Source organism: Thermobia domestica, chromosome 1 (genome assembly GCF_964235325.1).
Source record: "Thermobia domestica chromosome 1, izTheDome1.hap1.1, whole genome shotgun sequence".
Classification (NCBI taxonomy): domain Eukaryota; kingdom Metazoa; phylum Arthropoda; class Insecta; order Zygentoma; family Lepismatidae; genus Thermobia; species Thermobia domestica.
In genome coordinates, this window is record NC_137454.1 from 64,576,756 (window position 1) to 64,596,038 (window position 19,283).

The following is a 19,283-nucleotide window of genomic DNA, read 5'->3' on the forward strand; positions in this document are numbered from 1 at the left end:
TCTCTTAAGCTAAAAGAGACTATTAGAAACAAACGATAACAAAATGAATAAAGAACAATACATAATACTTATGCCATGGCTGCCCACAGAGAGTTTGAGGGCGCGGGTTACACCCATGAGAATATTTGGAACGAAGAACATAGTTTTTCATTGAAAATGGTACAATTAAACTGGTAAATTTGCGGGAGAAATGTAAATTTGGGTGCAGAACAGCTAATTTGAGAGGAGAATTACACTGATAGATCTGGTCTGGGGCTGGGGGGGTATAGCGCCCTCCCCCCAGTTTTTTGAGTGACAAAAATAATTTAAGCTATTATTTATATATTTTCGAAAGTTTCTAGTAAATTCATTATACACGTATCATAGTGTGGGTTCTAGCTGCGCCCTGGATTTTCCGCCACTGCCAGAATAGTAATTTTAGTAGGAGAATGATAAAGTTTGAGGAAAGAATGGTACCTAAATTTGGGAGCACAATGGTAATTTTAGGAGACAATGATCAATTTTAGTGATAAAATGTTAAACTTGTGGTGCAGAATAGTAAACTTGAGTTGCGCTCAAGCCCTAGGGGAGAGTAACACCACTGACTTATGCCCTAAGCGAAATTCAAACTCGCGGCAGACAAGTTTTGCAATTTCCAAACTAATACGTTCAACCGCTCGAGCATGCCAGCCAACCACTATCCACAACAATTTCCAAGGATTTGCAAGTTCAAACAGAAACGAAAGCTTTAGACTCTTTCTTCTTCTTTAGTGTACGCATGAGTACAACTAAATTACATAGCTCTTAACTTCATTACTCCGTTATACAACGAAGTACCGAAATGTCCTTCAACAATATTTCTTACTATAAAGATGACAAAATGTATCTTCCGCTTTCTTTATTAACATTATCTCAGTTTTGTTAGTAAGTTTACGTGCTATGTAAACAGAAGTGGACGTGGACCGTCTGTTCAGTAACAAAGGTAGATATACGGCAAATTCAAGACTCGCCGCGGTTGTTTTGCAGTTACTAAAATTCTGTTTATTCATATTTATTTAATTTCTTCTGGAAAAGACATAAATATGAAAAAATCAATTTTCTGCGAGAGCTACTTTGAGATATCATGGAAAATAAGGCGTGCCACCATGAATATGTTATTCTATGTGCTCTGATTGCCTCCGAAGGCAAGTGTCAAAATCGAAACAAGTGGAACAAATTAGCAGGTGCTGCCATCTAATTGTATCACATTTACAATGCATATAATGAACTCTTGTTCCAGTCTTTAAATTGTTTTGAATGAAAAAAAAAATCATTTCATAATACATACACAACGAAGCAAAACAAACAAACAAAAGGTAGAAAACTGCAATTTTTAAAGCCTTCGGAAAAAGTGCAGATAGGGTAAAGTAACGTATATTCGTGATAAATCACTATAAAGTCGATATTTCTACTAAAAGGTAAAATCTAAGCGAAAAGTAAGGCTGCATATAGATAGTGCGTACATTGCTTTATACTGTTCCGCTGTATTGTTTATTCTCCATACAATCTGTAGTGTGTATCAAGTTAGTTTATAAAATGAATACATGCATAGGTAATTTCGTGAGAGGTAAGGAAAGTTCGTGATAGTGGGTAGGTATATTCGTGATAACACTGTAATTAGTACAATATAATAATGCTGATTGAATATAAGAATGAAATATCAGCAAGAAGGAAGCGCCTTCCAGTTATAAAGCGTTTTATACACAAAATACGCTAACTCTAATTGACAGGACTACCTAGGGCTTATCCACTATGACGTGGGTATGTAAATATGCCTCATCAATTCTTAATAGCAAAATCACACATAGAAACAAGCACACATATTAGATCAATCACGAACAAAAAACGAAGTTCGTGTAACAGTCAGTCCTCATCAGAACTTGAAGGAGTTGTGACGCAAGAATCACACATGAACACATGAACACACCCGACCTGTCGTCCTGCTTTTGACAACGCACATTGTATGGCACTAAACAGAAAGAACATTGGATCCATTTATCCCCTGAATTATCATGCGCATTGTCTTCATAGATTTCACCATACACATCACATTCCCAATCATCATCACGAATTGCCTGTTTCTAAAGGATAGGCCTAGCTTTATTGTTATAGGAAAATCGTGAACTCTAAGGTTGATCAGCAGAGTTACTATTTTGCACGTTAGTAGGGTAAGAGACCGAGAGCTTTCTCAGTCGACTAACTTGTCAGTAGTAGTAGGACTAAGTTCGTTCAGATATTTTGCCTATGAATCTCTCTGCTTTCGTCTTTTGAACGGAACTCTCAGATTTAGTCCGTATCTTTTCTTGAACTCACCCCACCACCATTTATTTGCACATTTACTTTCAGTGTTAGTGATTTTTTTAAAATTCTTTTTGCTGATTTAGCAATCTTGTATGCGAAACTCCTGATTTACTTTACCGTAGGGCTATAGCCGTATCCAAGCTTTACGCAATTATTTATCGTTGATGGAGTTTTCAATTGCGTGCGCAGTTAATTTAATATGTGAATACTGTGGACGAGGTATTTTTATTGTCATGAAGGACAGGTAATTTCGTTACAGTAAGGCAATTTCGTGATAGCCTCTACACTAGAATCAGACTGATAATTACACGTGATATTTATTAAGCTACTATCCTGTAAAACGATAACTACGAAAATTTGACCTTCTTAGCAGAAATGAAGCCCTGATTTCAAGCTACTTGGCAACTTTTCCATAAATACAAATATTCATTAAGAATTTTACATGTGTTCTTAAGAGTCTAAAATGTTTAAAAAGCGACACACAGACACACTACTACCGCAGAAAATTAAACTAATATATCAGTTATGAAATCAAACACCAATATTTACGTGCCTCGTTTTGCTTTTGTTGTTATCTCATGAAAATAACAGACGTGACACAATCTTCCTCAAAATGTAAACAATACTCCTTCCTCTGTCTTGTTTCTTTCCCTTCAAACCTATTTGTGCACATGGCCCAGCGGCGCCGGCCTACACATAAAACTGGATCCATGCTCAATCTTGTGGCAAGAAATGGAAATCTTATTGGGATAAGTTTCTTTGCTACAGTTGCTTAAAAAACTATCACGAAATTACTTATACCACGAATATACCTTACTTTACCCTACTTGTACAGTACCATTGCGTATTGGCAGATAGAGGCGACCTTAAGGCTGCACTCCACAATACCTGCCATGCCGTCCAAGACAACTATCCCTATTTGAATAATAAAAAAGGTGTAATTGATTATAACTAAAAAGATAATAATGATAAGATCATGAAATTCAGTATTCCACTTCTTCAAAATATATTTACATAACGCAAAAACAACTATTGCTATAATTTAATAAATGTAAATGTTATATCAATCACCATATAGAAGACCTTTGCAATGCTCTACCTGTAGGCAGTGTGCCTTTCATCATTGGCTTAAGGCTGATTGGGATTGCTCTGGTCTGTTTAAAGTGACCTGCCAAATTCGGTTGAGATCCAAAGACTGAAACCAACAAATTTAGTAGTAAAAAATAATTTGAAACTAACAAAATATTAAAAAAATGTCTACATCATGTAGAAGTCGGAGACGATAACTGGTCAACGAAGAGTAGGCCTAAATATAGACAAAGTTAAAAGCTGACTTTTTTTTAAGGAACAAGCCTAGTTTAGACCAATTGACGTAAAGGTCACTAATGGCCTATTAGATGACCCCTTAATGGTGACTGTGAAATTAGGCACTGCACAACACCAAATTACATTAAGGGGGAAAATCCTAAAGTAATAAATGACTCAAAAATCACTTAAAATTGGAAATGACTAGGGGTCTATACTAAACAGTCTTAGATATTCCGTAAGCTTCGAAGACGAAAATAATAATTTTTAAAATGGTCAAATTTAGTGAAGATCAACAGTGTCGTTAAAATTCGATTCTCGTGAACGGTGTAGCTGATTTGGGTAAAAAAGAAAAAAAAGCGTGCACTACACAGACCCGTATCCACGGGGGAGGGGGCCGGTCCCCCCTAAATTTTTGCTGCCCCCCTAAAATTTCCACAGTAGGCTTGCAAATCAACTATAATATGGTTAGATCGGGCCCCCTAACTTCTACCGAACCCCCTATATTTTTGGGCTGGCTAGCGGCCTGCCCACTACATACAGTAATAATAAGAGTTAAAATAAATTTTGTTTTCTTGATGTCACACGAATATTCGAATAATGATATGATTCACTATACGCAAGTAGATTAATTTACTATTTTTTTTAAAAAAAAATATATTCACAATATTGATTTATTTTTGTTCAATACTTACTTCTAACTTAATTATATGAGTAGAATATGGTTCCACAACAACAGTTTGACTGGTTAAGAAATTACCACCACTGTCCTGCGTTCCTGTGACTTCAACTTTAACAGTTGTCGGTTGTGAAGTTCCCTGAAGACTAACAGCTGCATGATATTCGGTGTTAGGACGCAATGTCTTTGGTGCGACTATTGTATAAAACCTGCAAAATAAAAGACGTGCTTATTATGTGTTTCAAGTGTAAATAAACTAGACATAATAGAATAAAACTTAATTTTAAAAATAAGGATAAAAAAACATTATCTTAAAAACAACACACATTATTAATAAGAGGTTCCCTTTTAGCATTGAGGTTATGTGAGGAAACACTTACTGTTTAAACGTCTTGAAGCAGGGAAGTCAGCTGCGCTAACCACCATAAAATTGTCTTTACACGACGCCATTTCTCTCTGTACAGAAAAGTTAGTTAAGCGACAACCACATTTTCTAACACGAAATAGCTTTTCCATTACCCGTTAGATGTTACAAGTATGCCATTATTAATATATCGAACAATTACCATAGGAATTCTTTTCTTGGTGACGTATAGCAAACTTCTGCTGAAAATTAAGCCTATCTCATGCGTGGCGTTTCCCCTAATGCTTAAAAGAATTAGAAGTTGAATCCGAGCCATTGCACGGGTTTATATCCATAGATCTAACTCAAGAGTATGTGCACAGAAGGGCGTAGCTACCAATAAGTACAAGGTAAGGACTATGTTTCATTCTAAAATTAGAAAATATCTTAAAATTAGTGGTAATGCAGGGGGTAACTAGTATGTGCTCTATCCAAAAATGCGCGTTTCAGAATCCTGAGGTGCTTCCATAACAATTTTTATAGAGGGAGTTTGACTACGGGTCTATGATACAAAGTACTCTCCAGCTACCTCTATAAAAATTGTTGAGTGAGTACCTTAGGATTCTAAAACATGTATTTTTGGATAGAGCACATACTAGTTCCTAAGTGAAGTCTTGACCCGAATACAGTAGGTCCCATAGATTTGGAACTATGAACCTTTAAAATTCATATTTTCATGTTTTCGGCAGCCTATAACACGTAAACTATGAGATTTTCGCCCTATGTTTATTGGAACTTTTTTTTTTTTTTGTTTGTTTTACTCTCAGGAATCACTCCTCTGCTTTTGTACAACGAATTTAGCGCCATACTGTGTATTATTATTATGTAGTCTTGACACCTGGGTCACCACACGTCCTCTTTCATTCAAGCAGGTCTTTTTCATACTTTCAATGATAATCATGTACAAGTACGGAGTGATCAAACTTCCGTAGATTGAGTGAGGATCACATATAAATACGTGTTTCCATTCAAAATTTATTTTATCGATTTTTCTTCATACCTGTATGGTATTAACGATCTTGTTTATTATTATTATTATTATTTCATAAATTGTAATTTTATCAGTATATAGATGATGCGCAAATGCTCACAATCATACAATTCAATTTTGACGATCTAATGGTTTTAGTCAATTCTTACATACTGTACACCAGCCTTTTCCGAATTCATGAAATTAATTGAAGGCACTGGGCCCATGAAGACCTCTATGGTCTGCAAATAGGCTGACTCCAAGGTAACATTTTCTTGAACAAAATTCCACCATTTTCGGAAAAGGAAAGCAACAAAAAGTTTACAGGCTGCTCAAAGAAGGTACGGCTAGATGGAAGAACACTTGCTACGAGTGCACCCACTGTAAAGTCGAACTTCGTAAAGAACCATTCCTCGAAGTTTTTTATTCAAGAAAATACTTCACATCATAAATTGACACAATGTAAATCCAGTGCAAATATTGAAAATGTAACTTAATGTTAATAATAATAATAATAATAATAATAATAATAATAATAATAATAATAATAATAATAATTATTATTATTATTATTATTATTATTATTATTATTATTATTATTATTATTATTATTATTATTATTATTATTATTATTATTATTATTATTATTTGAAAACAAAGGAATAGAAATTGTTGTATGGTACATTTTTTTTTTTTTTTTTTTGCACTTCTAGATTTGATTTTCTTTTAATAAATGAAATGAAATCTTTCAGTTTGACGTCCTAGCATTGTGTCTTTTAGACTAAGGGAGACATGATTAAGACAAGTGAATCATGATGTCATAAAGGAATGACTTGTGCAATGGGAGTGTAAGAGGAAACGGTAGTACTCCAAGAAAATCCACGAACATGATGTTGCCCACCACAAACTTGCGTGGCCGGAAATCGAACCAGACCCCGCAACCGAGGTTCACGCACCAGAGGTAAAAACTCTACCACTGAGCCGCCATGCCCACCCGAAAATGTCTCAGAAGCCAGTCTCAAAAATGTTAAGAGGTTCATTTAAAATAATAATAATAATAATAATAATAATAATAATAATAATAATAATAATAATAATAATAATAATAATAATAATAATAATAATAATAATAATAATAATAATAATAATAAGACAAAGTTATGATAAACATTCATTAATGTTGTGCTGTAATAACTGGGAGAGAGTTTACGAAACTGGTAAAAACAAAATAAAGCTACACTGAAAAGAACAATTGTGAATAGACAAAGAATTAAAGAAATACAGAAGGGCAAAGAATCAACATAGGTATTGATATAGAATATGATATTCCCCTCCAGAAGGAATTACATGTGAATTATAGATTCACAATGATTGAGTTCGTATTTGCTTCATGAAATTTTATACTTTATATCTCTCTTCATATGTTTCGTATATTGCTTTTTGTTAAAGCCATCAGTAAATTATTTTATACATCAATATGAAACCAATAAAATCCTCAGTGAACGTGCAAAAGGAATCCATGATACAAAGGTTATCTAGAAATTACTTCCTTCACCGTAATAGTTCTTTATATTTCATCGGATTTCAATGGAACTTCACGCACAATTTGCTTTTATTTGCAAATAACTAAATAATAATAATAATAATAATAACATGGATAGCAGAGAAAAACAGAATTGTGCTCAAGTTCTTACAGATAAGGATTGTCAAGCTCCGGAAATACATGGCAGAGAGCAGTGACGTCTGCAGGAATTTCTTTCGAGAACGTCCAAGTTCAATATGAGGATAAATGATATCAAAAATCACTTCTAAAATTAGACTAAAATTCGGGAGTTCGGATTCCCAGGACCCGCCCCCTGCATACCTCCCTGGCAGCAACCATATGGAGATGACACAATTGACATTCACAATGTTAGAAAATGGGTAAAGTAGTTCCGAGAATGGAAAACCTCGGTGGCGGATAAACATCGAAGTGGAAGATCTGCAACCATAGTGATGCACAAAAAACGAAAAAGATAGCGTGGTCTGATACGAGAATTGTCATGTCACCTAACCGTTTTTGCTATGATACATACTGGCAGATGGTTGGAAAAATAGCTGCTCTATAAGACTCCGCACACTTATGTATAGTATAGTTTCGAAATCGAATAATTGTCGACCTGGGTGCAATAGTGGTTTAACTAACCTAGGTCTACAACGTAAATAAAAACCAAATCGCAATATTATATATATATATATATATATATATATATATATATATATATATATATATATATATATATATATATATATATATATATATATATATCCCAACTTCTAGTACAAATTTTCAGTGTAGTATAGAAGCTGACAGTTCGCTGTACTATCTGCTAATAATAATCTTTGTAAAATTATTTCAGAAGAGAATGGCCAAACTTAAGCCTATGTTTTTTATTGTAAAATTACTGTTGGTTAGAGACCACTATTGCACTCACGTCCACAATTATCTGGTGAAGGATTTACACTACTATTTCGAAAATAATTTAATTGTAAGAACATAATATTAAAATTCAATTTTTTATTCTTTCAGAAAGGAGACAGTTTATAACATCTGGTAAACAGTACGTTGCCTTTTTTCTTCATAATAAGTGCTTATGAAGCACACATAACGGTTTATAGGATTTTTGAAGTGTGCTGTTGCTGTATGAAAAAAAAAAAAAAAAAAAAAGACACTTAAAATGTAGTTACAAAACTTGACCTCAAAATCAAGTGACGAACTTTCTTCCTGTAAACCGTCGAAGTGTTATGAACAATACCCAGGAACAGACAATCTTACAATGGACTATTTTCGATTGTGCTTTCTTATCCAGGCAAACAGAGCTATTGTCTTATACACTGTATAGTTTTTTTCTTCAGTACTACGTGAATTACTTGATTATATAGTCAGTCAACTTTGCTATTAGGTAGAAACTGTGGTAATGTGTATTTACACACACTAATTCGTAATACGTTATTAAAACCTTTGCTGAATAATCAGAAATGATATAACACCTTCACAGTAATATCTGAGATTATCTGAGATTTTACAACCACAAATCAATAAAAATCGGAGGTTGTTTCGTATACTCACTGTCAATCAGTGATGCCAACCTGAAAAATTATAAAGCCCCATGTCGAGAATCAAAAAGTCCCATTTTGGTTTTGAATTACCCACGTTAGACTAATTACAAGATAATAATAATAATAATAATAATAATAATAATAATAATAATAATAATAATAATAATAATAATAATAATAATAATAATAATAATAATAATAATAATAATAAATATCAAAATGAAACTATTCGGTGTTTCATGCCTAGAATACAGTTTTAAGTAAGTATTTCCCTAATCGAAAACAAGTATATTTTGTTATCAAAATTGCAGTCTCCATCACATCTTTGTGTCATTCCCTCATACTGAGCCTAATGATGCTAGTAAAACTTCGTTCCCCAACATTTTGAAGATTATCTCCTGTTTGATATTTTACTTTTTTCATTCATTTGTTCATTATTTTCTTCTATATTTAAATGCCAGAGTACAACTTTCGTTCCTTGGAGGTTAATTTTTTGAGTAACTTTGTTATCACACACTCCACAAATCACCTCCTCAGTAACATGAACTTTCCTGATTAAAAAAAAAAAAGAATATATATGGTTAAAATTTGACAATTAACACTAATTTCATGCCTTTTGATCACTCACTATGTTTATTTTTCGCCCCTAATGAGGTTTGTTGGCGTGAATTTTATACGTATGAAAAATCCCATATATGTAGGCAAGTTATTCCCATTATCTTTATTCGAAACATTAATGGCAAAAATCCCATGCAATAGGATTTTCCCATGGGTGGCTGTCAATCCATTACAGCTGTGATTCTCAACCTGTGATTACTTAAAAAGGGGGAGCTGGAACAAAAAGGGACGACAGACTATTTAGGTGCCGTTTGACATTTCGAGAGCTCTTACACTTTTTTTTAATATTTTTATTGGACGAAAAATCCATTATGTATTTTACAAATTATCAAAAGTTTATAGACTTTTTTTTTTTTTACAAATAATAATTATTATTATAGCAACAAAATTTCCTTTCCCCTTGTAAATATATTCTCCAAGATAGAATTTAAGGATTGAAGTACTTTTCTGGCTCCTATACTCCTTCATCCAAGCATTACGTTCAGCCTTCTGCATGGGCAGTTTGGGATAAGATGACGGGAAGGGGGGGGGGGGCGCTAAAGACAAACGCATTCATTCAAAGAGTAGCTAGATTCGAAAAGGTTGTGAACCACTGCGTTACAGTACAAAAATAATAAAGACGGGTCTCAATTTGAGCTGACTCAAAATTGTTCTTCCAGTTGTTGTTACTATAATATTATATAATAATTTATTTTGAGTTAAAAAAAAATGTATTGCTACTATTCTACACTCTAAAGAAATGATGCCGCAATTTATAATACAATGCGGACAAGAACAAAATAAGAGCCATACTTCAAGCCTCCCCGACATGTAACTTTTGTTGGTGACTGTACGTAGTACGTATCAAGGTCTAATCCTACATATATATCTTGAGCGACAGACAAAGCAAATAATACAACAAGTTTTGACTCCAGTATGCAAATAAGAATGATCTGATTGGACCAGTCTATGTTTCATTCAGTCATAAAATGGATAGTTACCAACACTTGTTTCTCAAACGTCATCATCGCCCGAATTTCTTAAAATGTGTCTTCAGTAAAAAGTGCAAAACTATGTAAGGTTGATTCATCAATTATCTTATAATTGTTAGTTTCATGAATTCGTTTTAAAAGTATCGCACTTATTTTTTTTCCTTTTTATTATTATTACTATTATTGTGCAACTGAACTTACGGCCTTGCATTAGCGCTCATGTTGTAACTTAGTCTCAGTTATGACGTGACATATGAGCGAACTCCTCTGTGTGTATCATAAACGTGCATGAACATTAAACAATGGGCGAAGCAAGCAAAACACGTTTCAGCATGAATACATTTATTTTCTTCTCCGTCTCTTTTACCCATCTCAAGTTCGAGCATGAGTCATGCATTAATTAACTTGATGTTCTCCCGAAAATGAACACTTCATGTATGCGACACCACGAATGACTTAACTAAGTACGCTGCGACTCTTCAATTATATGTATGTGAAGTGGATACCAAAGAGTAGCTATGAATAGTAAGACAAACTAACATCGCAGAAAGTTCCCTTTATAATAAATTCTATTAATGTACGCCAATGTTACATTAAAACGTTCAGTAAGGCGCATTTAGGTTTTTTTTTTTTTTGTTTCTTTCTTTCTTTGGCAAGTCAAGTCCAAAAAACATTCATATTTGAAGTATTAAACAGTAATCGTAAAATAAATAGATAAAAGAAATACTTTTATAAAATACACGAATCTGGAGAATATATGTTTTGATTGGGTAAAATGAAGAAATTGGACTACGCCCATAAAAGCATTAAGGAGCTCTAAGTGATTCGCTATAAACCATTCTAATCAATTGGGCCTAATGTTTTATTGCCTTAGTTTCGTTTCTTTATTCTATTCTACAAAATAAAATATTTTCTTTTGTGTATTTTTTTTAAAATAAAGTTATTTGAGATTCAGTCAGTTCTTGAAGTCCATCATGGTTTCACGACGTGAAACAAAAGTACAGTAATTCATAAAGATCTCCTGGATATTATAAACATGTGTCAACTCCAGAGCATTTTTGGTTTCATAAAATAGGATATCTAGTTACTAGAGAATAATTAATAACTGTATTTTGGGTTTTACAGAACAACGATACACTACAGTGAAAATTGGTGTGAAAGTATTATGTTGCCATCGGCTTCACGTATGTGTACAAAAATGTCAGACCTCTAGTTGGTATGGAAAAGTGTGAATTTTAAGTATTGTTTCTGTCCATACTGCCAAAACGACTCCTTTCTCCCTATTTTTGTCTGACAGACAGTAGCTAATGAAACATTCCAATTTTTAGTTTTTTTTTTTTTTTTAATGTGACCTCTAAACAAGTATGCCATTTACAAATGCAGAATTATTTGGTCATCGCCGTATTTTGCTTTAGTTTAATTTTTGTTTTTTCTACCCTAAAGAATTAAGAGCGTAATATATTACAGAGTAAAGTATATGATTTTCAGAAAGTCATAAAAAATCATTAAAAAATGACATTTAAAATTTATAATTCTCATATAATTTACTCAAACTTATAATAACTGATGAAATAAATGCTTTCATCTTTGATTATCCTCTGACCTTCGTGTTTAGTTAAGAATAGTTTGAAAAAATACTTAATGGGGACTAAGTACACATACAAGCAAACAAACCCAGACCATCAGTAATAAAGGCTAGGGAGTATTATAACAATTTTCTTCCCACGCTGGAAACTTTTAAATGTCATATTAGTGAAATATCTCCATCACAACATAAAATATCATACAGTCATAACTATACTGCCAACATATTATTTTTTGAGGGGAAAGAATGGAATTAATGCTTTTTAATATACGTGATACTAGATTTTCCTCATATCAGACTCTTTCGGTGTTTTCTTTTCTGTACAAAAATGTTGATTAGTTCAATACTAAGACGGAGAATGTTTAGAAAGTAATGCAAATTAGCAACGGAGTGGGATTCTGTTAGCTGATTGATAATTTTCTTAGCTGGATGATCTGTGATCAGTACATGCCGCTATTTCTGACATTCTGCAACAGATGTCACTACTTCTTACAATTATGCAATTGGTTCAAACTCATGCACAAACTGGAAATGAAACTTAAACTCTGCATTATAGCCATGTGAATTAACTATTCGTATGCATGGAAGCATTAAATTTCTAAATGTGATATTAAAATTCAGGGACTAATATTTTTCACTTTTTTTATTTGTTAAAGAAAATACCACGTATCTGATCATTTTGAAATGCAGTGCAACCACAATCTGTGCAACTGGCGTAACTAATTTTACTGCGCCCTGGATCGATTTACTCATACCCGCCCCTTGCCCCACGCATTTTATATATATACTAACAGTATAAAAAATTATTTTTATTAAGAAACCTAAAGTTTTTACTTATCTTTTTCTTAAGTTATCACTATTGTCCGAGTATCGCCCAGTGGGGATCCAGAAAGGGGGCGCGAAGATCGCGCGCCCTTCCATGAGGAGTAAAATATATAAATTAGTCCCTAATGAAGCGCTTGTTCAAAGGCCGTGGGAAAAAAGTTTTAAAATTTCTCTCAAAAGGAAGATTCTGAGTGCGTTCTCCACTCATTGCAGATAGTGTATGCGTTTCCAATTCATGGTAATCCTTGATTCTCTCGTGTTGAACAACATGGCTTTCCTCAATGCCGCCTCCAGAAGGGCGGAAATAAATACGTATTATGAAGCACTGCAGTCCACATTTTTTGTTAGCTAACCAAATATCGAAAAATGTCTCAAATTTATTTTTCAGACCTGTGCCCTCCCTCAAAAACTCCTGGATCCGCCCCCGGTATCAGCTGTTGTCAATTAACTGCTAATAGTCATAGCGTACCTTTTGAAATGTTTTTAAACGTTTTTTTACATAAACAGTTTTCCATATTTTTTCTTTGCCCTTGCTCCCTTTTACTGTGCGCCCTGGACCAACTGCTCCACTCGCTTCATTGTCGTTACGCCACTGATCTGTGCTATCGAGCTTACCCTACTTAATCGCTATTGGAAACTAACAGTAGGCATATTGAAAGTACAGAAATATATTTTGATGTAACTCAGGTCCTTATCTAATGGAATGATGATGTAGAATGAGACATATAATGAAATGTAATGTTCCGTTATCTTCTTAACTGCCAACCTCTTATAATGTAAAGAATCATCATCTCCTCCTCTAAGGTTCTCAAATGTTTACAGTTGCTATCATTACAAACAAGCAACAGTACAATGATGAAACGGAACTAAGACATCACAAGACCTTTGCGAACTATATTTAGTTCTACCTCGTGTTTAAGGCTATTCCTTTTAGCGACAAGAAAATACAAGTAATTAACCATTTATATTTTTTTTTAACGTAGAACATTAAAAATTATTGTGACGAGGGACTTTAAAACACTGACAAAATACTACGCTATAAATTGATAATCACTCTTCTGATCTATATAGCTTTCTTTATTTATTACTTTTCTTTTTTTCAATTGGAGAGAAGAGGACGTTTTTATCCAGCATCCTTTGTAGAAAGGCCAACTAAATTGAACACATTTCTAAAGAAATTGCCTCCATACCGCCATAGAGGGCTAGCAAGGAATGAGAAGGAGAACACAACTTATCAATCATTTGAAAAATAAAAGCAAATAAATATTGGGAGTTATAGGAGGAAGCCAAAGATTGAGAAACGTCAAAGAAATATTTCCAGACCCTAGCCTAAGGAGATGGGGATCTATTAGTCCCAGGACCTGCCAACAGATAGAATACTTAATAATAATAATAATAATAATAATAATAATAATAATAATAATAATAATAATAATAATAATAATAATAATAATAATAATAATAATAATTAGAGACCGGATGTTTAGGCACTAAAAATCTGGAAAATAGGCAGACAAATAGGCACTTAAAATTTAAAAAATAGGCACTAAAATAGGCATTAAAATGTAACTCGAAATAATGAAGATAAATACTCAATATCATTAAAAAATAGTTTCAAGTCATAGATAATGTTCAAAGAATATAGAAACATACTTGTTTGTTAAATAATATCTTCTTTTACTGTATATACAAAAACGAGGCATGCTATGCATTGCACATACTTGGTGAATCTGAAAGATGTGCACATACTTCGGGAGGTGATTCGTGACATGAAAAGAAGACAAAAAGTGCTGGTGTATGTTGTCGAATTCTGCGTCGTGTTCGAGTGACAGGGGTGCCAAATTGGAATCGAAAATCGAATCCTGACAATTGGAACGGGACAAAGGTGCGCACATACTTCAGATGATGATTCGTGAAATTCAAGAAGACTTTTATCTTCTTTTCATGTCACGAATCACCTCCCGAAGTATGTGCACATCTTTGAAGTTCATCCTGTATATATATTGTAACGTACCACGAGCTTGTGTTTACAAACACATAATATAAGTAAATGTGTGTGTATTATGTTACGTAAATTATATATTTTCCCAATGAAGGCTTATTTTGAAGAAAATGCATAAAATAGGCAATATTAGGCACTAAAACAATTATTTAGGCAGTAAAGGTCGAAATAGGCAAATAGGCAAAATAAAATTGGCTTAAATCGAAACTATAACCCCCCATATAAACTTTAAAACGTTATTTTTGATCATATCTTTAATACTAAAGAATAGGCATTTTGCCTAACATCCGGTCTCTAATAATAATAATAATAAATTACTTGCTATGATGAGGAGAAATAAATTATGACGCTAAAACTTGGCACATTTGTTCTATTTGATGGCCGGAGCAACACTGTCTCAAATTGTCTATTGTCCCTTCGTTCTAGAATTACTGGTTCTTACCAACTGAAAACATTATACAGATAAGATGTGTACCCTTTCAACACTGAAGTATACTATATGGGAAGTTACTCAATTCCATATTTAAAGATAAAATTCCAGCATTCGGCTTATGGGATTTAATATCAGCCATCATGTCCGACTGCGTTAATCAAACACGAGATCTTCATTATTACAGAAAGACAACGCTATAATCACTTACAATCCTAACTATTGTAGGAGAAAATGCTAACTCAACTGTAGTTTTCACTTCTAGTGCAAGGATTTGGCTGATTGGATTGAAGATTAGCGTCCCTTTCAGCATTCTGGCTATATGAGACATGGACAGTGGGAACGGTGGGAAGTTGTGCTTACCACCTTTGATATTCATTTTTTCGTCCAACTATTAACTGAAAAATAAAATAAAATTTATTTGGTATGCTTTGAGATTGTCTGTATGTATAATTTTAATGAAAATTTAAAAATTTCAAAAGATTTTTTTTTTCGTGCAGCAAAGGGTAGAAAATAACGCTGGCTCCCGTGCTTCAAAGAGTTAAGGTGAAATACGAACCATCATAATGGGTTCAAATTTTAAGTCTCTCTTACTAGGAATCCCGTGCACAAAGTGCGCCCTTCCACATTCCTTCTATTTTTGTTCCAGCGCCCCTTTAAAAACAAGAATGCCGCCTGGGAAGCGTTAAGGCCCACGATTAGGACAACTGGAGGAGTAGGGTACAGTATAGTCAGTTAGTTTAAGGTAAGTTGCGTAAAACCTAAATCTCTGTACAGTTCTCAAATAGCATTATTCTAAAAAAAAATATATATATATATATCAGATGTTATACTTTTGATAGTTAAAAAAAAACTGGAACAACTTCCATAATAATGGTGTTTAACGAAAAAAATCATGAAGAAAACATATAGCAACCACTAGGCCTCATTGACCTGCACAAAATGATATGGGTGAGTAGAAATCCTGATGCGTAGTTTTTGAAAAATCGAATATTTTGTAAAGCTAAAAAATGATGCTCTGCGATAACCTCACCATCTATTAAGGCTAAACTGATACTGAAGAATTCACTAATCAAGTTTTAGAGTCAAACACTACCAAGATGACAGTGTTCAGGATGGTTAATGAGATATCACCCAAAAGTATGATTAGTTCTTAAACTTTAATTTTTGTTTTACTATAATGTTGTCTAAAGGTTTTAAGACATATATAAATCGATAGATCACATTAGGCTGAACAAAACGACATGCTTAAGGGCAAATTTTTATACGCAGTTTTCGAGAAAATACTTAAAAACAAATATTATGGTGTTGAAAAATACGTAATATATATAATACGTTGTTAGCTGGCATATTGTATCTACTGTTGTTTGATTTCTCCGAACAGTGATGCATACACTACTTCTAAGATTTCCACAACACTACTTTCAGTGCATAATCCCCAAAATGGTTGATTCCATAATGGTTATTTTGAATCCATTCAAGCAAAACCAGTTGAGATGCTCGAAGAGCATGCCAGAACGAACTTAAAAAGAATTATTTTTTCGAAATTTATATGAAATTGTATATCAAATTTATTTGATTGAATACCTATTTCGAACCTGCGTACTAGGGTATCTATTGAATTAGCTATATTGAGTTGTCACATTTTATCACCGTATATATATACTGAAAATGAAGATACAGCCAGAGGCCACCGGTTACTATTTGGTACCAAAACGTTCACCATCCTCTTAGATATTGATCAACATCAATATAATTTCTCTATGACTTACGATTCGCGAGATATGATTCCTTAAATCTCCCGAAATCAGAACTTTTTGGGACAATATCTGGAGAACAGTGGCCAGTTGGTCAGTGAACACCGGTTACTATTTGGCACCAAAATGTTCACCATCCTCTTAGGTATGGATCAACACCAATAAGATCTCTCCAAGACTTAAGGTTCCGAGATATGACTCCTTAAATCTCCCGGAATCAGAACATTTTTTGGCCAATATCTCGGGAACTGTAAGTGACGCGAAAATTCCGATCACTTCTTTCAGATAGTTTTTAATACTCTGTCGAATGGAGGGCCCAAAATTGAATAATCAACACCAATATCGTCCCTCTATGACTTACGATTCCCGAGATATGGCTCTTTAAATATCCCGAAATTGGAATTTTTTGGGCCAATATCTCGGTAACTATAATTGACGCGAAAAATCCTATCATTTCTTTCAGATATTTTTTGATACTCTATTGAATGGAGGGCTCAAAATTGAACCATTAATATCATCTCTCTATGATTTACGGTTTCCGAGATATGGCTCTTTAAATCTCCCAGAATCAGAACATTTTTTGGCCAATATCTCGGGAACAGTAAGTGACGCGAAAAATTCCATAGTTTTTGATACTCTATCGAACGGAGGGCTCAAAATTGAAAAATTCGCAAATAACACACACACACACAGAGAGAGAGACACGGAATTCAGTAACGAAACTTTATAAGTTCGTTGAAAATCTTCTCAGTAAACTTCTACCTACATATCTTGGGTTATTTACAGGTCTAACTGAACTAATAATGCTGGTATTCAGAAGAAATCTCCCATAAGAGAGAAACTAGACAGCGGAAAACTACAATGTTTTATATTTAATCTGTAGGTATTTTAGTGAGTTATACCAGCGAAGGAACTAGGTTTTTCCACACACAAGACAGTATAATTTTTCATTTCCGGGAAACCATTGAATACCAAGTCAAGGACAAACACAAGAGGGGTGAGAAGTCAACTTAATGGAATGGCATGTATGTATTTTCTCTCACGTCAACTCACCAGAACCGTAAGCAACTGCTGAATCATGCCACAAAATTATCAAAATGATTAAGCTGTTATGAAGGTTAGAAAGAAAGATTCCCTTAATTAGCACTCAGGTAAATCAACAACAGTCATCAAAAGACTAACTGCATCTCATCTGGTAAATAAATTAACTCCTAAAAGAAAAGCATTTGTACCAAATGACATTAAACAGAAAACTATAGGCTAAAAATGTATTACATAATATATAAAAATATAGTACATTAATATATCATTCATAACTGAAAATGTGGTCAAATAGTACATTTTTTTAGAGTAATAACTTATTAAAATTGGTGAATATTATTAACACATTTCGGTGGTATTTCAGCATGGCACAATAGACTTTAGGAGCTGGAGCTACCAGCCAATTTGTGGCACTAATGCCTTTGAGATAAGAACACATCTCCTCCCCTCGTCGATAATATTGGCTTTATACATCAGAGTTCTTTACTTCTTTCTTTCAAGTAGCTCCACAATTGTCCTTACGACGCTGGTCAGACACCCCAATTCCAATACCATCTAATGAGTATGAACGGTCATCCAACTTTCCTCTGAGCAGACCTGGCACTGTTTAACTTCGCTGATCCCACGAAAAGCGGTATCCCAGTGCGGCTACGCGGTATCCCAGTCTTTCTTGACGGAGGAAAAAGTATTCATAGTTGAGCATTATTTCTGCTCATACGGAAGCGGCAATGAAGGTGGACCGACTTTGAAAAAGGTGGCAGAACGATTCCGAGAGGAGTTTAATAAGACGGCACCAAGTAACACAGTTATGCTGTCTATTGTTACGAAATTTCGCAGTTCTGGTAGTGTACTGTGTCAACGGAGGGAGAAATCTGATCGAGCAGTAGCTGTTTCGACAAATGAGAATCACGCAAGTGTTCTCCAGCAGGTGCTGCATTCGTCCCGACGAAGTCTACGACGAACGGCCTTGAAACTAAACGTCAGCGGTACGTCCGTTCGCCAGTTGTTTTAAGGACATAGGTGGATTTCCGTACCGGATACAGATTGGACAACGCTTGACAGAGACAGATATGCGAGCGAGGATGGTGTATTGAGAAACATTTTTGGCCATGGTGTACGAGGATCCAGATCTCTTGAAGAATGTGTGGTTCTCCGACGAAAGTCACATTCACTCGGACTGTCATCGTGTCAGCCAGATGTCATCGTCAAGAAACTCTACATAGTGCATGTGTGGCGATATGGTGTGCCATCTCAGCACACGGTTTATTAGGCCCCTATT

At 34.1% G+C, this 19,283-nt stretch overlaps 1 protein-coding gene across 2 annotated transcripts in view; it reads right to left on the bottom strand.

Annotated features, from left to right (window-relative positions):
* LOC145685586 (CD109 antigen-like) overlaps positions 1-19,283 on the bottom strand; it is a 203,408-nt gene that overhangs the window by 98,622 nt on the left and 85,503 nt on the right. For both annotated transcript variants that reach the window (XM_081757975.1, XM_081757979.1), the window contains exon 3: positions 4,320-4,512. In XM_081757975.1, the coding sequence (XP_081614101.1) occupies positions 4,320-4,512 (193 nt within the window). The remainder of the gene's footprint in view (positions 1-4,319; positions 4,513-19,283) is intronic.